The sequence below is a fragment of the Mustelus asterias genome, chromosome 17, assembly GCF_964213995.1.
Source record: "Mustelus asterias chromosome 17, sMusAst1.hap1.1, whole genome shotgun sequence".
In the NCBI taxonomy this organism is placed as follows: Eukaryota; Metazoa; Chordata; class Chondrichthyes; order Carcharhiniformes; family Triakidae; genus Mustelus; species Mustelus asterias.
The window spans coordinates 12,383,389-12,406,464 of NC_135817.1; the positions used below are offsets into that span (position 1 = coordinate 12,383,389).

The 23,076-nt window shown below is 43.7% G+C and overlaps 1 protein-coding gene across 3 annotated transcripts in view; it reads right to left on the bottom strand.

The window, feature by feature from the left end:
- Window positions 1-23,076, bottom strand: part of akap11 (A kinase (PRKA) anchor protein 11) — a 92,254-nt gene that overhangs the window by 14,595 nt on the left and 54,583 nt on the right. For 2 of the 3 annotated variants that reach the window (XM_078232294.1, XM_078232296.1), the window contains exons 6-10: window positions 21,286-21,553; window positions 13,313-18,146; window positions 7,130-7,288; window positions 3,562-3,645; window positions 94-140 (exon numbers count right to left, since the gene is read on the bottom strand). In XM_078232294.1, coding sequence (XP_078088420.1) covers window positions 94-140; window positions 3,562-3,645; window positions 7,130-7,288; window positions 13,313-18,146; window positions 21,286-21,553 — 5,392 coding nt within the window. The remainder of the gene's footprint in view (window positions 1-93; window positions 141-3,561; window positions 3,646-7,129; window positions 7,289-13,312; window positions 18,147-21,285; window positions 21,554-23,076) is intronic. The other variant, XM_078232297.1, reaches the window with a different exon arrangement.

Here is a 23,076-nt window from a genome sequence, read left to right on the forward strand (position 1 = left end):
GAGTGGGCGCCACAAGGTTTGCACACATCTCAGTCTTGTTAAGATTTTCTCTGATGCAATACTTTGGGACAAAAATGTAACTTCATACTGTACCTTCAGAATCTTCTTGCACCTCTTCCTCTTTGTCTTCACTACTATCGCTACATTCGCAGGGAAGAAATAGGCCATTTAGTGCTCACTCCAACTCAGCAGCTACTTTGATATAGTGCAAACAGTGTTCAGAATTAAAATTAAATGAGAGGTAAAACTAATTGTTTAATATAAAAACGCAGTGCAAAAGCTGGACACATACACATACATGCATTTCCAACTAGCAAGCAATTAGAATCTGAATACTTCTCATGCTATTCCACAGTTAATGGTGCCTCATGTCTGCAGCCTTTTTTTGTGATCTGTACTTGCTTCTAAGCAAGATAAGTGCCAGGTACAAAGCCTCCCACAGTTGCTTTGCAGCACTGTGCATGCACAAAGATTCGCTAGTTAAACCCTTCTGGAGCAATTACTTGACGATGCAGTTCAAGAATTACTGTTCATTTCCTCCAACTTGCAAATACTCACTTCTCAAGACTTAATTTTTGTTAAAGTGTCTCAAAATATATATCCAAATAAAAATAAAATTCCAAAGGTCACCAATCTTACCAAGGACATGTTGTCTCTCAGTTAATTCCTTTTTGATGTTATGCTAGTCAAGGTGATGGGGAATGTCGTACATTTCTATCTTTAAGTATCAGGCACCCAGCCAAGTACATCTGCACTAGCTTTCCCCAAGAGAGCACTTGAACAATGCACCTTAACCTTCATCTCAACAGTATCGTTTACACCTGTAATCCTGGAAGTCTGAATGAAGGCCCTGGATTTGTGGTGAAGCCATCAGCAGTGGAATAGCACAGGGATCAGTGCTGAGGCCTCAACTATCTACAATTTATATCAATTACATGGATGAAGGGTCCAAGTATATCGGTGCTAAATTTGCTGATGACACAAAGATAGCTGGGAAAGTAACTTGCGAAGTGGACATGAGGAGCCTGCAAAGGGATATCGATGGGTTAAGCGAGTGCGAAAAAAAATTATAGATGGAGTATAATATGGGAAAATGTGAATTTGTCCACTTTGGCAGGAGGAATCAAAAAGCAGCATTTTATTTAAAAGGAGGGAAACTGCAGGATTCTTGAGGTAGAGGGGGATCTGGGTGCCCGAGTACATGAATCACAAAATGTACGCAGATACAGCAAGTGATTTGAAAGGCAAATAGAGCATTATCATTTATTGCAAAGGGAATGGAATATAAAAGTAGGGATGTTTTAACAGTTGTACAGTTAGTGAGACCATAAATATATCCAATTAAGCAGTCTGTACTGCTGCTGTGGCTGCTGCTGAAGAGGTCTACCTACAGAGGTGTGATGTGTTCATAAGCTGCACACTCCCCAGTTATCAGTGCTCACCCACTGGCTGAACTGTGTCAATCCTCACCAACAGACTCAGCACTGAAATGACTGCAACAATGCCAACTTGCTGCATTTGCCCACTACCTGCCCACAAAAAACAATGGTTAAAGTTAAAGCTGGCGTATTCAGAAATAAATGTGCTATTCAGTGTGGTGATTACTCTGTCTCTGTTATCTCAGCCTAAATCCAATTTAGATTTCTTGCCTTGAACTCTGCATGGCTCAGTTGAGATTGTTCAATCTGATTGGTTGAAGCATCTCATTGTTCCTTGCCCAACTCACAGTCAACACGGATTAGTGACAGAGGCTGTCATACTAAGACGACTTTGAATTAGAGTAAATGTACTCAGCAAAGCCCACAGAAACTGTGGGCAGCTGTCAGTGTGAAAGGAATGTGTTGGAATTTCACTCTTAACAGCAAATCATTACCAACTGTGTGCTAAATTTTGTGTTTTCATGCATTAGATTATATGAATTCACGTTAACACAGCCAGCTGAAAACTTTCAAACACTTTGACTCAGGCTGCGTTCAAAGTATATTCCACAGATACAAGAGACAGTGCTCAAATCCAAAGGGAAACCACCATGTGATTTCCAACTTGGGAATTTTAACAAGTCAGTGTTCAGGAAACTGCTGAGGGAGGAAGTGAGATGGGAAATATTCAACTGAGTCAGATAAAACACTGTGGATTACAACGTGCCACCTCGTTTGGAATATTTGGGGCGGCACGGTGGCACAGTGGTTAGCATTGCTTCCTCACAGCTCCAGGGACCCGAGTTCGATTCCCAGCTTGGATCACTATCTATGTAGAGTTTGCACATTCTCCCCGTGTCTGCATGGGTTTCCTTTGGGAGTCCCGGTTTCCTCCCACAGATGTGCGGGTTAAGTTGATTGCCCATAGTGTCCCAGGATGCATTGCTTAGAGGGATTAGCGGGGTAAATGTATGAGGTTAAGGATAGGGCCTGGGATGGGATTGTTGTCGGTGCAGGCTCGATGGGCTGAATGGCTTCCTTCTGCACTGTAGGGTTTCTATGATTTAGCCTGAAGACATCACAGAAATGTACCATTACTTTCGTAACAAATATTATTGGCTGGATTTCTTAATCAGGGTTGTGCAAAAACCCTGCGCAACTCATGTAAGGAATGACACAAGAACATCTGGGTAAATTCATCCGCCTTGTGCTCTCCCTGGGGTCAGACACTGGGTTATAATCTAGTCTTAGGTCTCCTGCCCTTGATTCAAAGTCAGAGTACAGGTTTGTTGAATAAACCCAATTAATATAGTCATTATTCAAGTAGTTATTTGGGAGTATAAATATTAAATATTGCTGAAGAAAGAGACATGCTACCTAAGCTTTTCTTTCTGTACTCATCAGGATAGCTCACAAGAACTAGAGAATAGCCATTGCCTAAGCTGGTGTTTTGTTGAAAAGGGTGCAAAATATGGACATGTTCCTTCTGTCTGCAAAAGACCGGGCCCTGTGTGTGAATATATGTTGCTTCTAGCATGCGTAGGTGAATCAGACTGCGAGCCCGGCTAATAATCTTAAATTGGTTTTCAGTGGAATTCTTAGCACAAACATGATTGTTAAGGAGGTGTTGAACAATCACAGAATCAAATCTAATATTGGAGACTAGGTTCTGAGTCCATGGCCATGTCTTCATCAATCAGCACTCTCTTCTCCATTACTTTGGTAATTTCTTGCGAGCTACCCTGATGAGTGCAAGATGAAAAGCTCGGATGACATTTCTTTTTCAGCAATACACAATTATTCATGCTTGGCTTATATCACACTGTGCTAATGAAAGGCTGAGCCATTAAATACAAAATACCATGAGAAGCTAAATGAGAAATCAGATTGTGCAAAACACCACAAGTCTCTTGAAGAATTAAGTGAGCAGAAGCATTGAGAAAGAAAGCAATGATTTATTTGGAGGTGATATCAAAAAACAGTCTTTTAAGTTTTACCACATTTAGAATTTTATAGACCTGTCTAAAGGCCTTTATTACATGCACATGCTACTTAAGCGCTTCACGTCCAAAGCCATGCTCTCATGCAGTCAATTAAACTTCCTAACTCCAACCAATTTTCATGAATCCTAGACTAGACCAACCTGTCTGATGGTGGAAAGGATATATTCTCCTCATATATATCTCCTTCTAACCCCAGACTGCTCCAGCTACTGCTGTTGCCATTACTGCCAGAAAGGGAAAAAAAAAGGCAGTGGACATTCAGTAACTGACAATTTCTCATTCCCTCTCCCATCACCATTGCTTGGTCAAACTATGCACATGTAGCAACTCGAGAACAGATATGGCCCTTTTCAGGTTGTTGACCATGTCCTCACATGCAATTCAGCAGGTTTCTTCCACATCAAGAATTCAAAGAACGGATGCTTGGAATTTTTTCTAAGGGCAGGCAGGCAGCTCTGGCTATGTTTGCCATGATGGGGAGATGCCGTCGTTGGACTGGGGTGAACACAGTAAGAAGTCTCACAACACCAGGTTAAAGTCCAACAGGTTTATTTGGTAGCAAATACCATCAGCTTTCGGAGCGCTGCTCCTTCATCAGATGGAACATAGAACATAGAACAGTACAGCACAGAACTGGCCCTTCGGCCCACGATGTTGTGCCGAGCTTTATCTGAAACCAACATCAAGCTATCCCACTCCCTATCATCCTGGTGTGCTCCATGTGCCTATCCAATAACCACTTAAATGTTCCTAAAGTGTCTGACTCCACTATCACTGCAGGCAGTCCATTCCACACCCCAACCACTCTCTGCGTAAATAACCTACCTCTGATATCCTTCCTGTATCTCCCACCACGAACCCTATAGTTATGCCCCTTGTAATAACTCCATCCACCCGAGGAAATAGTCTTTGAACGTTCACTCTATCTATCCCCTTCGTCATTTTATAAACCTCTATTAAGTCTCCCCTCAGCCTCCTCCGCTCCAGAGAGAACAGCCCTAGCTCCCCCAACCTTTCTCTTCCTGTGGGGGAGCACTTCAGCAGTCACGGGCATTCAGCCTTGGATCTTCAGGTAAGCTTGCTCCAAGGCGGCCTTCATGACACACAACAGCGCAGAGTCGCTGAGCAGAAACTGATAGCCAAGTTCCGCACACATGAGGACGGCCTAAACCGGGATGTTGGATTTATGTCACATTATCAGTAACCCCCACACAGCTTGCCTCCTGGACTTGCAGAATCTCACTAGCTGTTCTGTCTGGAGACAATACACATCTCTTTAACCTGCGTTTAATGCTCCCTCCACCCACATTGTCTGTACCTTTAAGACCTGGCTGGCTGTAGGGATTCACATTCTAATCAGTATTCTGTAACTTGATTTTGTATCTCTGTGCACTGTTTGAGAGCACATTTCCACTCCATCTGATGAAGGAGCAGCGCTCCGAAAGCTTATGGTATTTGCTACCAAATAAACCTGTTGGACTTTAACCTGGTGTTGTGAGACTTCTTACTATGTTTGCCATCTCAGGGCTAATGAGTAGAGGAAGGAAATTAAGTTATAACACCCTGGTCCTGATTCACCATCTGCTGATCCTCCTGAAGTCAATGTGCCTAGTGCCTGGACACTAAATTTGGTAAGCTGCGGATTACCATTTTTTGTATCAATTTTAACCCTTTTCTTTCGATGACCTATTTCTTGCACCAGCCCTTGAGTTCCAAAAATAGTATAAGCAATTGGAGCAGAACTGACACGTGTTACTATGCTCAGTCAAAAATAGTAACCACAGATGTAACACTATGTCATTTAGATAAGAAATATTGGCCACTTCTTTTCTTTAGAGGGTATAAAGAGATCAAAACAAAATGATTTTTCCATTCCATTTTAGCACATTGAAAAGTTGTACTTGATGGAACTTGTTACAGTGAAGGCAAGAGACGTACACCTTTTACTATTTTGTTTAGAAAATTAATTCCATGAGTGCTTTTCAGAATTATGTACTGAACACATTTTATATATCTAATCCCTCATTTTTGGCAATAATATAAAATTAAATCATAAAATTAAACTGCTTCACAACTTCATGAATAAAAAAAGTAATCTATTTATTCTAGCACAGAAAAAACCATAATCATGTACAGATATTTCTCTGCACTCTTGTGATTGCCTATCAGTCCTAGCGATCAATGTCAGGCATTCACTTTGTGATTGGAACACTGCCTTAGACCATCACAAGGTGAATCAGGCATCTACTCCCCGGTCAGGGTTCAACATGCGAACCAAGTTAGGGCTGATAAAACACAAGCAGGTTTACAATATCGCTGACTGTCTTAAAACTCTTCATTAAGAGAAAGTGACGAACCTTGCAAACTGTGAAAAGTGAACTGCCAGTGAAAGTGAAAATAGAAAATTAAGGGGCGAGGTGTTTACGATGATTAAGGAACTGACAGTGGAAAATGGAAACTATTTCCTCTGGTGAAAGAGTGCAGGACATGTGACCACAACCTAAAAGTGAGAGCTGGGCTATTCAGGGGTGATGTCAGGATGCATCCCTTTATACAAAGGGGAGTGAAAATCTGGAACTTGTTCCCAACAAGCTGTCAAGGTTGGGTCAACTGAAAATTCTAAAACTGAAATTTAGGAGTTTTTAAAACTTAAGGGCATTAAGGGTTATGGAACAAGGTGTGTAGATGTGGTTAAGATGCAGATCAGCCATGGTCTAACCAAATGGCAGAACAGGTGTGAGGGGGATACATGACCTATTTCTAACGTTCCTACTATCTAAAAATAGTCATCCCCACGCCTACCTCCCTATCCTCAATGTGCATGAATTGTGAAATGAAAAGGTTTTGTTTGAAACCTTCAAATATTTAACCCACATAGAGCATGTTGAAACAGATAACCATTCAGTTTATGTGGGAACAAAATGCTGCCTTCTCAAAAACACGTCAATGACTGTTACAGAGCTCTATGAAAAGAAAAACCATAAGTGCTTTGAAAGTGATATAACGAAAGTGCAGTTAACAACTGTTTTACCTGCCCCAGTTTATATAACATGGACAAACTGTGACAGATGCAAGAATGTGAAATCAGCTGGTTTTGTTCATCTCCATTTATCTAAATGGACCTGAACAAAGAATGTTAAAAAGCTCAGCGAGAATGAAACAAAATGGGTTTGAAAGTTGATCAAGGCCTTTTGGATTTCAAATTTCTAAAAGTTTTGCCATTTTAATTGTTGCAAACCTTCCAAATCCCACTGAACAAAACTCTTCCTTTGTACAGGTTGCTAAATGAACTGGGAAATGGGAACCGGATTAGATTGTTTACGTATCTGTAACAACGCAGCAGGAATCAATTTGGCAATTTTGAACGCATCACCCACCTTAATTCTCACAGGACAAATTCAGCAGGTCGGCTACATACTCTATATGTGCTCTTTATGTGAAGCTAAACCAATGTCAAATAATGTCCGTTTGTATAAAAACCTCCAAGACATAGGACTTTATAATGAGATTCTCCAATACTGAAGAGCTTGAAATTATGGACAATATATTCAATTCATCTGGTTTCATGAATAGCTGCTCTTTGGAAGCAAACTGTTCAAACCCCAACTGTTTCAGAATTCCAGACTGCTTGTTAATTACAGGGAAGACACACAATATAACATCATTTAAAATGATTTAACTATAATGAAAACCCGAGCTGACATTTACCTGTCACTGAGGTGCAGAAAGCTGCTGGTCTCATCTGGATGGTCGTCTTCAAAACTCAGGTTGGACCAGCTGCCAGTACTGTCATCGCCTACGCTGAGGCTAAGCTGTTGACTAGTTGTGGTAGAATCAGTAGACCGTAACCCATCCTTGAGACTGCCACTACATGCAGAGTGCAAAAGCCTTAGTTTTTGTTTGGAAATAACAATATGAAACACATTGCTGGGACAATCACTTGTACCTACTTTTCAAAGAATCGACTATTTGAATATTTCAGTTTGCTGCAAATGCAAGTCTTGACTATTTAGGTTTTACAAAGGCAAAATTAAAGGTCTGCATATGCATAAACTAACAGTTTGCTCTTGGCACAATGCCTTTAACCCAATGAGCATCATAAGACACTTTGTAAAGCAGAGTTCAAACGCTGAATTATCAGACAGTCAAGAATATAGAAGATGGCTTTTCAACAGTGCTCATCATCACCTACTCAAGGGCAAGTAGGGATGAGCAAATGCTGGCTTCATCACTGAATAAAAAAATGTGGTTTAATCTAAATTTGAATTGACAGTTCCTCAAAATTAAGAGCTTTCCCTTTTTTAAGAATAAGGATACAAAGTTGCCCATGGCATGCGTGACATCCCAACCCAATGAATTGTGGATTTAAATATTATTTCCTCCCACTATTAGAAAACCAAACATAAAAGAATAAACTTAAAATATCACTTAAAATTCCAAAATTATCACAGTTGAAAAAAAGCAAAAAGCATAATAAAAACTTCTCATTTTATAAAGGTGTAAATTGCATCAAGGATAGCCAACAGGAGACGGGCTCTCCACGGCATCCAGTGGAAGGTGGGATTAGAACGGGCAGCTGGTTTTTCATTTTTCTTTTTCAGGCACAATGGACTGAATGGCCCCTTCCTGTGCCACAACCTTTCTATGGTTCTACATCTGATAGAGTCATAGAGGTTTACAGCATGGAAACAGGCCCTTCGGCCCAAAATGTCCATGCCGCCCTCTTTTTTTTTTTAAAACCCCTAAACTAATCCCAATTGCCCGCATTTGGCCCATATCCCTCTATACCCATCGTACCCATGTAGCTATCTAAATGCTTTTTAAAAGATAAAATTGTACCCGCCTCTACTATTACCTCTGGCAGCTTGTTCCAGACACTCACCACCCTCTGTGTGAACAAAATTGCCCCTCTGGACACTTTTGTATCTCTCCCCTCTCACCTTAAACCTATGCCCTAGGTATAAGCATGCTGGGTACTTCGAGGTTATTTGCACAGTGGGCTATAACGAGTATACTACATTTGCAAATTATGTTGGTTTTCTCAGCTGATTAGGTTCAGTCATTCTCACCAATGATTGCTCGTCTTCCAGCTTCTTCTGGATGACCCATGTGAGGCGTTCTAAACCCTCTCTGTATTGGGTTGCAGTTCCTGTTTCATTCCACCATTGGGAGATGGCGTTTCTGTTGTTTCTCTCTTTCCTCAGTCTCCCACTCATGACCTGTTGCTTCCCATGAACTCACATTCCCATTGGCGTTGCCATCAAGGGAGGTTTCCTCCTACTCCTTCAGTTCCTTCAGATGCTGTTTTCCCTTTGGTTACATATGCTCAGTGCCCACTTCTGTCTCCACTTTAGGTCAAACAAACTCCCACCTGAGGTGCACTAAATGATTTTCAAACCCTCTTTCTTCTCTGTTCAATATAAGTTTTCCTTGCACTCGCTGGCTTTCCGCCGTTGTGCTCCATGGGTCGGCTTTTTATTTTGTTGGCCAACTTGTAAGCACCCCGTCAGATGTGGCTGGAATCAGCCAGCTAACAAACCAATTCACATGGTCAGCGTTTCAAAATATCATCTCTCCCTTTCAAAGGTCTCTCAGCCATTCCCAAAAGGGGAACGTAATCCTTACTTTCACAGCAAGCATTTATCAACCATACTCCTCGAGAAAGTGATAGTGAACTTTCTTCTTGACAACTGAGTGGCTCTCCTTTCAGAACAGTGTCAACCAACCACACTGCTATGGGTTTGGGATCACATGTAGTACATACCAGTTAAAGATGGTAATTTCCTTTCTTATAAAACATGAGCAAACCTGCTGGGCTTTTACAACAATCTGACGGCTCCATTGTCATTGCTGCTAATATAACTTTATTCCAGATTCATCAAATTTAAATTCTTCATATGCTGTGGTGGGGTTTGAACAAACATCTCCAGGTTAATGGTCCAATGGATTACCAATCCAGCAATATGAACCTAACGTATGTTCCAGCTTATATGATCCACTTTTGCAGAATGAGACACTCTGGATAATTGGTGTAAACTGGATATTGGAAGTTCTGTGGCCTTTATTCTCAGTAACCTTGGCACACAAAGTATCAAAACACAGCTCAGAGCTCTGCATTTCTTGAAATTTTCCATCAATTGGAGTTCAGCAGCCAAATGATCACTTCGTTTGAAAAGAATTCTGACTTTTTTTGGCGTCAGACTTTGGCAACATCAACATTTTAAAAATATGAATGAAGAGATTGGACAATTGGTCAAAACTCGACAACCCAATTCAAGTAATCGAGAAAAAGCAATCACCACCAGTCAGCTCTCTCTCTCAAAGGGGAGAGCAGCCTACGATCATCTGGGACTATGGTGACTTTACCTTGACCTTTGACACGTATTCTAAAACATATATAACCACACAGATGCTAGCTGTAACAAAGGGATTACAGACATAAAATAATTCTTCCCACCCCATTCTACTCAATAACTGTTTGACATTTTAATTCAAGATTTACAGATCTCACAAGGTTACTCGCGAGGGTTTCAGATACACACAAGGGCTGGTGCCTAAAGGATGAGAGGAAGTGTGGCACTTGCACTAAAATTTGAACACATGATGGATCTGATTAAACACGCATTGTCCTCCTAACTACAGCAAGAGGAGCATCAGCACTGTGATGCCATTCAACAAATTGCTCAAACCAATTAGTGCACTGGATGAAGACGAAAGTGCCCAGGTTGACTTTGAACACATCAGATGTTAGAAGTACAAATGCATCTTAGCTTCACAATCTCCATTTACCAACACTCTCCTCTCTCCATTACACAACTGAACCTATTCAATGGGCTGAAAGGATGGTCAAATGACATCCAGGTGGCCTAGAATGCATTGCATTCTCTAAATACTAAGTGCCAGTGTCATCCATGCAGTGGGATTGCACAAAGCACGGAGAAAATCAGGAGACTGCAATTGCTGAGGAACCTTCGTGAACACCTGGCCTGGCCAGTCGAGCACTGAAAACATTAGCAGCAATTAAATTTATCAAATCATTTAGCAACAGGATTAACTCATCGCTTCAATTTCATTTCAAACTCCAGTTACTGCCACATGCTAAAACTGCTTTATAGCAATGATTGCTTCATGTCACCTATACCGAGATCATTTAACGCTAGCTCATCTTTAAATAAAGAACACAGTGGTCCAAAAGGACGACTGCACATTATACAAATAAACAGGTGGTGTTTTTGAAAAGAAGCTCAATCTTCACTTATAACTAGGACACTTTCATCAAGCTATGGGAGAACACCACCTGGCAAAAATGTTCAACTTCGGAAGTTCAAGCAGTTTGTGATAAGCGCTTACTGTGGTCGTGACCCCCAAATTAGTGAGGGGAAAGAGCTGGAAGATTTGCCTAGTTGGGGGTTAAAGTGAGAAATCTACAGTAACCCTCAGTGAAAGGCAGTTAGCCTGGAAACAGACTGGGGCCGAGAGGCCATTAGGAACCAAGGGTATTTCTGGTTTTTAAATCTTGCATCATCATCCCATACATACCCTTATCCTAATCTCTGTTCACTTTGTTCCCTTTCATTCAACCACCTTTTAAACCTATTCTAAAATGTTGATATCATCTGTTTTCAGTCACTTACTCCAGTACATTTTACAGATCTGTAAGTCTATGTAAACATGCGCCTCGCATCCTGTATTCTCTGAGTCCCTCAACTGCTGGAGATAGCCTGTTCGTATCTACCATCTCCTCCCGTTGTACAGTTAAATCAGCTGCTGTCCTTATAGTTTAGGCATGGCGGCAAGGTGGCCCAGTGGTTAGCACTGCTGCCTCACAGTGCCAGGGACCCGGGTTCAATTCCGGTCTCGGGTGACCGTGGAGTTTGCATGTTCTCCCAGTGTCTGTGTGGGTTTCCTCTGGGTGCTCCGGTTAGGTTAGGTTGGTGGGTTAGGTTGATTGGCCATGATAAATTGCCCCTTAGTGTCAGGGGAATTAGCAGGGTAAATATGTGGGGTTGGGGGAATAGGGCCTGGGTGGATTGTGGTCGGGCAGACTCCATGGGCCAAATGGCCTCCTTCTGCACTATAGGGAATCTATGAACATGTCTCTTGGGCCCACAGTTAATGAATTCAAGTTATTTGCCAAATGTCTCTCACTGATCAGTAATATAGTACCGGATGTGTACAACAAAAACTAGCATTTATGTAGCACCTTAACATAGTACAACAGCTCAAGTTCCTTCACAGAAACATTTACCAAAGCCACACGAGGTATTAAAGCAGCTGATCAAAAACTTGACAAAGGGAGGTACGGAGGGAGGAAATTCCAGGGTTTAGGTCCCGGCAGCTCAAGGTACAGACCCCAATGGTGGGGTCCCAAATTGAGATTGTGCAAGCCAGAACTGTAGGAGCACAGATATTTTGGGAAGGTTGTAGGGTGAGAGAATACAGAGATAGAGCAAGGTGAGTCCACAAAGGGATTTCAAAACAAAACTGAGGATTTTAAGTCATAAAGGTTGCCAAACCGCGAGCTAATATAAGCCAGTGAGCCAAGCAGTAATGGCTGAACTGAGCTTGGTGCGAGTTAGGATACTGCAACATAGTTTTGGACGAGCTTCAAATTTACAGAGGGTGCAACCAGGAGAGCATTGGAATTGTAGAGTCTGGGGGTAACAAAATACTGATGATGTTTTCAGCAGAATGAGCTGAGGTAGGAACAAACTCAGGGAACACACAGTGAGCAGGTAGATTCACCCCAAAAGCTTTGCTGCTGGAGCAAATGATGGTTAAAGATACAACGGGGCTAGTGGAAGAATAGTTCTCGCACTCTCTCTTTTTCCTCTGTCCAACCTTTATCAGATGCCTCCTTATCATTCAGGTTTCAGTTCTCATCCAAATTTGACACCCAAACCGAGCATAATGTGTCTTTTTTTCTCCAGTGTTACAACCCTTACACAGACCAATAACATTTAAAAATTAGATGGATCTCCCAGTGACTAATGGAAGACACACGGGACAAGATTCCATGTTTATACAACTTTTACTGTATCAAACTAAAAGCAACATAGTCGAAACATTAGGTTTGTCTTTGTTGCCGGTTAAGTAAAGATGAGGTACTTCCCTATTAACTAACACGACCAAAATACTTTACGATCTATTTGTATGATACACATTGTTCCCAGCAGATATGTAGCCTTCCAGACTAATTTCCAAACTCCTGGTTTTACTCTTTTCCCTGCTGAGCAACGAGTCTTGCAGCGTCCTTTGAAAGTCATTCCACTAAGTCTTCTGAGTATCCCCACACCAGGTTCCAGCAGCAAAGCGCCCTCCTTGGTCTTTAAATCTCTGCAAGTTCCATCTCTTTGATCAGAGAACCCATTCACATTGGCATTCTGCTTGGTGGCTAACACAAAACAGTCTTTTCCTCTACTTTTCACAGCAGCAGGTATTTCTGTCTCTTTCTCCGAGTCAGTGGATCTCTGTGTCCAGAAAATCAGCTGCCCCTCTTTTGTGTCAGTGTGAAAATTCACGTGATTTTCTGTTACTTTTGGCTCGAGCTTCTTTCCCCACATCAACCAGATTACATGGGCCTGTCCCCAAGCAGCATTTAACATGGTCTCAGCATCCCCTATTCATGTCATTCTACCTCATTTTAAATTCAAGGAAACATTTTAAATCATAACCGTGTTAGAAATGCTCACATTTGCAGCACGTGACGGATGCTGACTAACCTGAAATCAGCTGACTGCTATTCTTTTTAAGTCCTGGTGCTCCCAGTTAATTTCATCCCAGCAATCGCTCCACGAAAGGAAGGCAACCTCACAGTTGGCACTTTGAGGGAACAATGAAAAATCTTCCATTTGAATTAAGGGAAAATATAGGAGACCAACTTTCACTTACCTCACAATTGACTGGCTGGCGCTGATCATAGCTGAAGTCATTATTTCTGCAGCGAGGCTTTCAGTGAAGCTTGTGCCATCCTGTCCAATGCCACTATCTGCTGCCAGGCTGGTATTACTGAGATCGCGCTTAGCTTTCTCAATGGCCACTGACATCAAATCCTCTGGAAAACGTCCCCTCTGTTCCAATTCAATATGTATCCTTGGCACATCTAGCTGACAAGTTCCAAGTGTTCTATGCACACAGCGTTCTGGCTTGGCAAGCGATTTACTGCTATGCCATTGTGCTCTTGTAGTATTTTTGCTGCAAAAACCAGCAGTCTGGGAGCTTAATCTGTTAATGCAACTTCTTGATTCTTTATCTATTAGAGAGCATTTTAAAACCATTTCTGTCAACTTTTCAGCGTACTCCAAACATTCTTTTTGCTTCCTGCCTTCTGGACTGCAAACACCATCCTCAGTCATGCTCAGCTGGACAGCTTCATCGCCACTTTTCCTGAAGTAATGTTCAAGTGCTAGATTTGTGCTCTCGAGATTATATCTGTGATCGTTTAAACTTCCTGTACTGTGGTAGCGTTTGCTCCTCTGGACAATAGGTTGGATTGAGCAAGTCCATGTCTTCTTGATGAGCTCCTCCGCCATCTGTTCCAGCTGAGACCTTTCGTAAAGGCAAGAGTCTGTCAGGGATTTGGGTAAGCCATGCGTGCCAGACGCTGTCTTCAATTTCTGTGTCACTTCGTAAGTGATAGTTTGAGCAACCGATTCCGCGAACCTTGTCAAATCTCTGGAATCCTTTCTGATCATCCTTTGATCGTAGCCTCTCCGGCAGGAATCCCCATCTTGGTTGTCCTCCCTAGTCAGAAACCTAAAAAGATCTTTCGTCCCATTGTCTCCTCTTGACTGCTGAGAGGAGAGTAGTCTTCTCTTATATTTCTGTTTGATCCTCCTGGCTGCTTGTTCCAGGCCTACTTTCACAGTTCTGAAGGCAAGCTTACTGGCATAATGATCCACAATTACCTCACCATTTCCAGCTTCTCTACCAATCATTCTCATAATGTATTCTGCATATTCATCAGTCACACTCTCACAGCTTGAATGTTTAGACATGAGCCCAGGAGCATTACCTTGGGGTGAATGGAGCACAGAATCTACCAGCTCCCGGGACCACTGATCGGCCACCATATTTAATCCGTCAATTCCAACATTTTCTTGCTCTCCGAAGCTGGATTCGCTGCTTTCAACTTGCCAGCCATCCTTCTTGAATTTTCTGACCTTGTGCTTCTTTGAGCTGAGAATCTTTTTGGCATCCCGAATGACCTCTCCCGCCACCTTGCCCGCATAGTTCCATAAGGAGCCTACACCTTCTTCTGGAAGTTTCCTTTCAGCAGCAGTAGTCCGAGTGTGCAGTTCACTTCGGGCTGCTGATTTCCACAGGTTGCTGGGGGGCACCTTATAGCATTTCATTTCCCCGCCGTCGCACCTATCAGCATCTTCGACACAAATTGCCGCAATTTCAGTTGCCATGGAAACGATGCTGGCTGCCAGTTGATTTGCGTAGTGAAGGGCATGCTTCTTAATGTCCGTCTTTAACTCTTCTTTTTCCAAAACCTTTGCTTCTCGTCTCAAAATGGGACTGGGCTGCTCCCTCATCTCAGTCTGTCTCTCAGCAAAATCAAAGTTTTCATCATCCTCGTTGTCCAGAACTTCTTCAGACAGTGACCTCATTAGCTTCAGCACAAACTCAGCCTTCTCTTCAGTGTCCTGGGTCATCCCGGCCAGGTTCGGGACAGAGTGATTATGGGGGGTGGATGGTGGGGTTACTGGCATGAACTCTTTAGCCAGCTCTCCTTTAAGCTTCCTATTAAAACTCTTCAGACTCTTTTCATGGAATGATTGCTGTGGCGTTGGGGGTGGGGTCCCAGGAGACCTATTTCCTTCAATGGGGTGAAGATGCTCCTCTGAAAATAACCCATCTTTGTTTAGTCCAATCCTTGACTTTCCAAGCAGCCCTACACGTGGCTCTTGGTTTAGTTCATTTACTTCTGCTGAGGGAGTCTGGAAAGTTGGCACTAAGACTTGACCTTGAAGATGTTCGGTTAATGACTTAAGGGTATCTGCGAGCTCAGGGCCACCTACACCCTCTGCACTTACGACATCTGAATTTTTGAGACCAACAGTAGGACTAGGTGGTGGAGTACATGGAGGAAACTCTTCGGCTAAGTGACCCTTTAGCTCCTGTGCAAAATGCTGAGGGATGGTCAAACTTTTGCCGGGAATATATTCAGTGGGCGACACAGGTGGTGTTCGCAGCAGGTCTGGTGACTGAGAGTACACATCTTGATGTTGCCCGCCTGAAATAATTTTCCCAACCGTTAACTGCTCCTGTATCCGGCCCTCTGCAATCTCCATGAGTCTCTCAGGAGTTTCTTCACTGGTTTCAACAATGCCTGCCTGCAAACCATTGTCAAGTGCCTCTGCAACTTTTATTTTCACTTCATCCACTGAATTCTTCACAATTGCTTCCGCTAAATGTGCAGCGAAATGGTTCTCGGGAACTTGCTGGCTCTCAGATGCAGGCTCAGAAAGTATTTTTTTACTTAGTTGACAAGCATAATCCTCTACCTTGTACTCAGTCACCAAATCAAAAGCATTATTTACCACAATATCAATCATTGCTACTGGTGTTTGCCAACTTTTGGCAGCAGCATCATCATTACTGTCCAAGTCTTCACCTTTCCTTAATGTTTCACAGTCATCAATGTCAGTGACCTGAGTACATAGGTGCATGTTGTCACAGGAAACATAACCACTACAGATGACATGACTTACAGGGTCCACTGGCTGATTCACATAGCTGGCAGGCATCACTTCATCCGTTGTTCTGCTTCTTGAAGATGATCCAGCAAGACCAGTCTTTGCAACTTGCTCTGGTTTTATTTCTGAAGATATAGGATAGTGGCGTGAGTTCAGAGATGAATCCAAAGAATTGCAAGAAAGTGTCCTGACAGCATTAGGAACTGATACACAACTCGCAACACCTGAAACACAAAGTAAAGCTTGTCCTATTGTGTACTTCTCCTCTGTCAAGTATAAATCATCAAGTGCACTGTTTGCCACGGAATTTATAAAGCACCCGTCAGCATCTTGAAGCAGCGTTTTCTCTTTATCAGCAGGGATATTAGCAACTTTTAGTGCCTGGGCTACTTCATCACCACCAAAATCTTTTATATTATCCAGGGAAATACTAATTGCTGCTTGTGCTGTGAAAGTCACATCCACTTGAGACAATTCAATAAAGGCTTCCTGTAGGACTGACTCGGACAAATCTCTCGCGTAGGAGCTCACAACCTTCTCTTCATCGTCCAGCGACCAGCCTGTGATCGATGTAGGTGTCGGTGGGTGGGAGAATTGACAAACTTCCATGATACCCTCAAAAATGAGTTCCTCAGCAAGGTCAGTTGCAAATCGGCCAACAGCATTGTTAAAAATTTGTTTCTTCACAAACTTCAGCTCTCGCAGGGCTCCAGAGATTGCGTCACCAACCAGATAGTCCGCTAAATTATTAATGGCACTCCGCTTCCGTGCAAATGCTTGCTTTGCCCCAATCTCCTGCAGAGCCGTGTGAATCACAGAGGACGTCAGTTTCGCAGCTAGATGGTACAGGGTACTAGTGCAAGAAGAAACACCCTTCTGCAAGTCCTTAAAAGCACCACCGAGACTTCTTTCCACTAACTCTGTAGCAATTCGCTGAATGCCATCTTTGAACACGTTTGAACATTTGTGCTGGGCAGGAGTATAAGGTGCGGTTTGTTTCAAGTTAGGATTTTCAGTGGAATCTGGCTCTTCCAAATGTTTGACTCTATCTGACCAGTGTACATCCTGAGGCTCAAATACAACAGTCTGCGGGTAGCTGAAAACAGAACCGATAATGCGGTGCGAAATATCGTCTGCATAATTTGAGTAAGTGTTTGAAAGCCCACTGAGGTTGGGTGCATTAATGATTTCAGAGCTGGTGACCTCTGTTCTCCCAAAACACTCAGAATTACCACAAATCCCAAGGGGGCTGAATGCAGAGGAGTGGACGGGGCTGAAGAGTGAACCGTTCTCTTCACCAGAGGCGTTCACTGGTCGTGGTGAATCTGGGACATCAGTTAGGCTGTTATACGGAGATTCTGCCTTGCGAGCAGTTGGCTTTTTCACATCAGCAGGAAGGACTGGCTGGTCAAACTTCTGCAGATTCATAGCAGCAGCTGCGGTAGTGCGTTGTCCCAGCGAGAAATCTGAAGTCAGCTTTACTGCAGACTTTTTGTTCAGAGGTGCACTTTGAGGACTGGCACCGGCCTTCACACTGGCAGCTGTGCCCACCAACATTTCATCCAGCTCATCAAACTGATCAAAACTGTCAAAGAATTCGCTCACTTCAGAGTCCGAGTCCTCAATGTCATCTTTGAGTATTGGGATCTGGGGTATTTCCAGCTTGGCTTTCAAACTCTTCTGGTAGCCTTCTTCATCCAAGAAGATGACTGGGCTTGGGCTTGACCCTTCTGAATCTTCAGACTCAGATGGGGAAACAGAGGGCGCAGACTTCTGTCCAATGTTGGATCTTGACACAGGAACAGTGCACGGTCTGTAAAAACTTCTCTGCTTCCCAGGATCTGCGTTTAATGTGATAACTGAGCTTTTCACAGATGGCCCTTTATGCAGCCAATTACTGAGCAATGAGGGAACGGAGTGGCTGGAGCTCTGACTCTGGGAGGAATCAATGGGAATTGACACCTCAGCAAAGTCAAGTAGAGCTGCTTCTCGCTGGCATTCGGCAGTACCGGGATCATGGCCTATAGTTGACAGGTAAAAAAAACAAGACGTTTAGTATGACAGAAAACAGTGTGTTTAAAATTGACTGTAACTACTGACAGAAAGTTGGTGTGTTTTGCATCAAAACCACACCATACACAGATGGATGGGTGTGGGGGAGAAATCACATCAATCAAAGAATAATAGAAATTTACAGCACAGAAGGAGGCCATGCAGCCCATCGGGTCAAGGAGCCATTCACCCTAATCCCACTTTCCAGCTCTTGTACTTTCTAAATATTCTGAGGCTTTTTGCTTCTCCCACTCTTTCAGGCAGTGAGTTCCAGACCCTCACCACCTCTGGGTGACATTTCCCCTTTAATTCCCTCTAAACCTCCTGTCTCTTATCCTACATCAATGTCCCCTGGTTATGGGCCATTAGCCAGGGGCAGTCAGGCCTTCCTATCCGCCCTATCTGGACCCCTCATCATTTTACACACTTCACTGAGGTCTCCCCTCAACTTCCTCTGTTCCAAACAAAACATCCCTAAACGACCTAAACCAAAACAGAAAATTCTGGAAAATCTCAGCATGTCTGACAGAGTGGAGAGACAATAGAGCAAATGTTGAGAGTCTGGATGACCTTTCTCTTCCTAGTTTATCCAGTCTTTGCTTAGGATTAAAATTCAGTCCAGGCAACATCCTAGGCAATCTCCTCTGTACTCCCTTTAGTATCACCATATCTTCCCTACACTGGTGATCCAAACAGCATGAACATTCATTTCAAATTGTCAGTGATTGAAGCTTTAGTGTTTTGCTGAAACAACTTGCCCATTGGTGAATACAGTGAATGTGAGAACAGACAAGTATTAAATATTCAATTACCCTTTGCATATTTCACCTCCTAATTGTTGCGGGCTTAAGAAATTGTAAACCTACTGCAGTTAAAATAAAACTGCAGGTCAGAATGCAGCTGCCTGCAGTTTAAACACTGCTACATGATGGAAGGATCACTTCTGGTCACAGAATTGTTACGGTGCAGGAGACCACTCAGCCTATCGAATCTGCACCTGCTCTCCAATTGCAATTGTAATTCATCTCATGCCATTCCCCGCCTTCTCCCGGTAACCCTGCACATTCTTCCTTTCAGATACTAACCCAATTGCCTCTTGAATGCCTCGATTGAACCTGCCTCCACCACACACTCAGGCAGTGCACTCCAAACCCTAACAACTCGCTGCTCAAGAAGGTTTCTCCTAATATCACAAGTCTGTACCTTTGCATTCTCTCTCCAGAAATGGGAAAAGTTTCTCCCTCAACTTTCCCGTATAACCAACACATCACTGTACCCACATCAGGAACTGTACCATAACTGGCACAGTTAGAGCTAATCTTCTCTGAAGGTACGAATATCATCGGTCACAAGTCAGTCTCATGAGCAAGACTTTAATGGGCTGCACTGTTGAAGCTCAAAACACATTTTCTTAAAAAGAATTAATTGATTTTAAGTTCAAATTCCAATCTTTTGCCGATCCAAAACTAGAACAAATAATTTCAATAGATCATACAAACCGACTCAGAAACATTGAAATGCCATCATTGCGGAGCAGACAAGAGTTAGGGTGATTGACAACAGGGCCAGTAGTGGCCAAAGCAAAGTTTCTTTACCAAGTATGTTATTGCTATCATCTGGAATAAACCACCTGAAAGGGTGGTGGAAGTAGATTCAACATTCAGAAGAGAGTTGGATAAATAGTTGAAGGGGAAATATATCAAGTGAAAGCAGGGAAATTGGGATTAATTGGATTGCTTTGGCATAGAGCTGAAGAGACCTTCTATGCTGCATATCTCTGTAATTGTATGGCATGAGGTAGCATAAAATTTATAAACTTTATAACACAATTCAACCGAAGATAAAGTTTAAAATATCTTGACGATAAAAATTAACGCTGAATTGGCAGAAAAAAATTAACATTTGATAATTTACAAACGGAAAACAAATTGCACCGCAAGAGGAGGAGAGCGGGCATCAGCGAGGGGCAGCGAGGGGCAAGCGGGCGCCAGCAAGGAGGAGGGTGGGGGGGGCGGGCACCAGCGAGGTGGTGGTGAACGGACGCCAGCGGGGGGAGGGTGGGGGGGTGAGCGAGCGGACGCCAGCGAGGGGGGTGGAGGGTGAGCGGGCACCAGCGAGGTAGTAGGCTGTTAGCAACGGGGTTTGCCAACGAGGGATGGCCCACAAAACAGGGAGTGTGTAAAAGAAAAGGGGGCGCAATCTTACCTGCCGTTCACACCATGTTCCTGCTGCAGTGAGGTCAGAGAATTTGACAGGCAGCAGAATCTCCATTCACTGCAGCAGGATGGGGAAAACCCCACCTGTATGAACGGTGATAAAATTCCAATGAGAGTGCAAAAGAGAGAGAGAGTGCAAAAGAGAGCGAGCGCAGGTGAGCGCAAAAGGGGGGGGGTCGGGAGCGAGCGAGCACGAAAGGGGGGGGGGGGTCGGGTGCGTGCAAGCGCGGAAGGGGGGGTTGGGAGCGAGTGAGCGCAAAGCGGGGAGCATCGGGAGCAAGCGAGCACGAAAGGGGGTTGGGGTTGGGAGCGAGCGAGTGCGAAACGGGGGAGGGGGGCAGGAGCGAGAGAGCGCGAAAGGGGCGTGCAAGAGGGGGAGGGGGGCGGTGTTGCCAGAGGCGGGGGTCGCCAGGCACGGATGGGGGAGGGGGCTGTCGCCAGAGGCGGGGGGTGGGCGGGTCGCCAGAGGCGGGGGGCAGGCACTAGAGGGGGGCGGGGGCGGCCAGAGAGTGGGGGCGCAAGAGAGAGGGGGCGCAAGAGAGAGGGGGCGCAAGAGAGGGGGAGCGCAAGAGAGGGGGAGCGCAAAAAGAGTTGAAAAGCGAGACAACGTGAAAGATCGCACAAAAGAGAGCATGAAAAAGAAAATGCGCTTTCCATTTTTCACATTCCCAGTGTTGCTTGTTGAACACCCACCCTGACTCTGGGTTTCACTCTGATGTGGCACCAGCACATTACATTTAACATCAGATACTGTGACATTTACACATAGGTGAACTGGTCCACTGTCTGAGAATGTCAGCTCCTGCATTCAGCAAGAATGAGACAGCTCAACCACTAAAATTGGTGTTTAATTATCTTTTTCAATTAAGTTAATGATGGAGCACATACTTACCCGTGGCCTCATGTGCAGTTACTGCTTCTTCTTCTTCCAAGTGTTCAAAAGCAGTCACAAAGTCATCCTCGATGGACGATACAGACTGATTAGTGTCATCCTCCTCCATGTGGTGTGTGTCAGTTTGATGATTTGGTGCTGGTTGGCCATCCAGGGTAAACTGAATTGCTCTTGTATATTTGCTGAGCATGGAGAATACGGAGCTGTCACTGTACTGGAGGGATGCTGGTGGGTGTCTCATCGCACAGACCACTGCAGACAAGGAACACTGCAAACAGGTAAAAACAAAATGACTTTTTTGGAACTAAGACAAATAAGGGAGAATATCAAGATAAAGGAAATAAAGGGTTGTATTTTTTATGCAATCCTGACCTTAGTAACATTGTAACAGCATTAAAACTGCTCCTAAAACATGTGTCTAAATAAGCTAACAATACCATAGAATCCCAACAGCGCAGGAGGTCGTCATTTGGCCCATTGAGTCTGCACTGACTCTCCGACAGAGCATTTTACCCAGGCTCACCGCCGTCTACTTTGTAACCCCAAACATTTAGCATGGCTAATCCACCTAACCAGTACACCTTTGGACTGTAGGAGGAAACTGGAGACCCCAGAGAAAGCACACGCAGAGAGAAATCGTGCAAACTCCACACAGTCACCCTATTTAAGAACCTGGCTGCCTGGTGCTGTGAGGCAGCAGTGCTACCGTGTCCCCTGTACTCAATTGGTCTTTACTTTGAGCAGTCTCTCCAAGCCACACCACTTAGTTAGATTCAAAAATATTTATTACTCTGATCTTAGCAAACATAGCACTGTAATGACCTCAACACCGGCACTGGCAAGGCCACATGTATTATCCATCCCTTGTAGCCTCAAGTAGATTTCTCTTTGAACCAGCACAATCTGCATTGTAACTCGGAATGGCTGTCCAAGCCATTACTCCACAGGACTGCAGAGGGCCCAGACACTGCTTTCTCGCCCACTGAGTATGACACTTGTTTTGGAATACCTAAAAATTCCTGAGAGAAAGTTTACAATGAGCAAGAAATGTCCTCGGAAAGGTTAACTGGCCACATTGCTAAAATTAAGCCCTGCCTTAACACCATTCCCACCAGGAAACGTCACAAGGAAGGTATCCCTTTACAGTGATTCAAGGCCACGACCTTGTGACCTTTCTTTTTCATTCCCATATAAAAGGTTTTGTAAACAATTCAAAGTCACAAATACAAATCTAATGAAACAAGAATCTGCAGCTGGTTAGGTTAAATGGGATGGATAGGCAACACAGGTTCCTAAACTTTTAAAAGCCGCGCCGTAAAAAATTATTTCAACAGCAACTTTCCATAAAGATGTCCATGAGACAGAAATTCGACATCCCTTGACTCTGTCCACAGGCCAAAGCGGATGGTTGCAGTAGCTGATGGGCTCCCAGTCACTGCAAAGTTTATTATTTTGCCTCATTTCTGGCTGATTATAAAAGCTAAAGATCCAACAGATTACATCACAGGACCAGAAATTCCTGTCTCAATTTTTCATCTTTTCTTAAAATGCCAAATGTCCAAATTGAGAGCCTGTCACAAAGTAACAGCACTGTCGAAAAGATGGGGAAGGAACCGGTTTGCAGCAAACTCCCCTTTTCTGTCTGATTCCTGAACCATTAGCAAAATCTCATCACAATGTGATACTCCATGTGGGGGAAATATACAAAGGAAGCTGCAATTTCCAGAGGCGGACAGTAGCAAGTACTGCTGCCTCACAGCGCCAGGGACCCGGGTTCGATTCCAGCCTTGG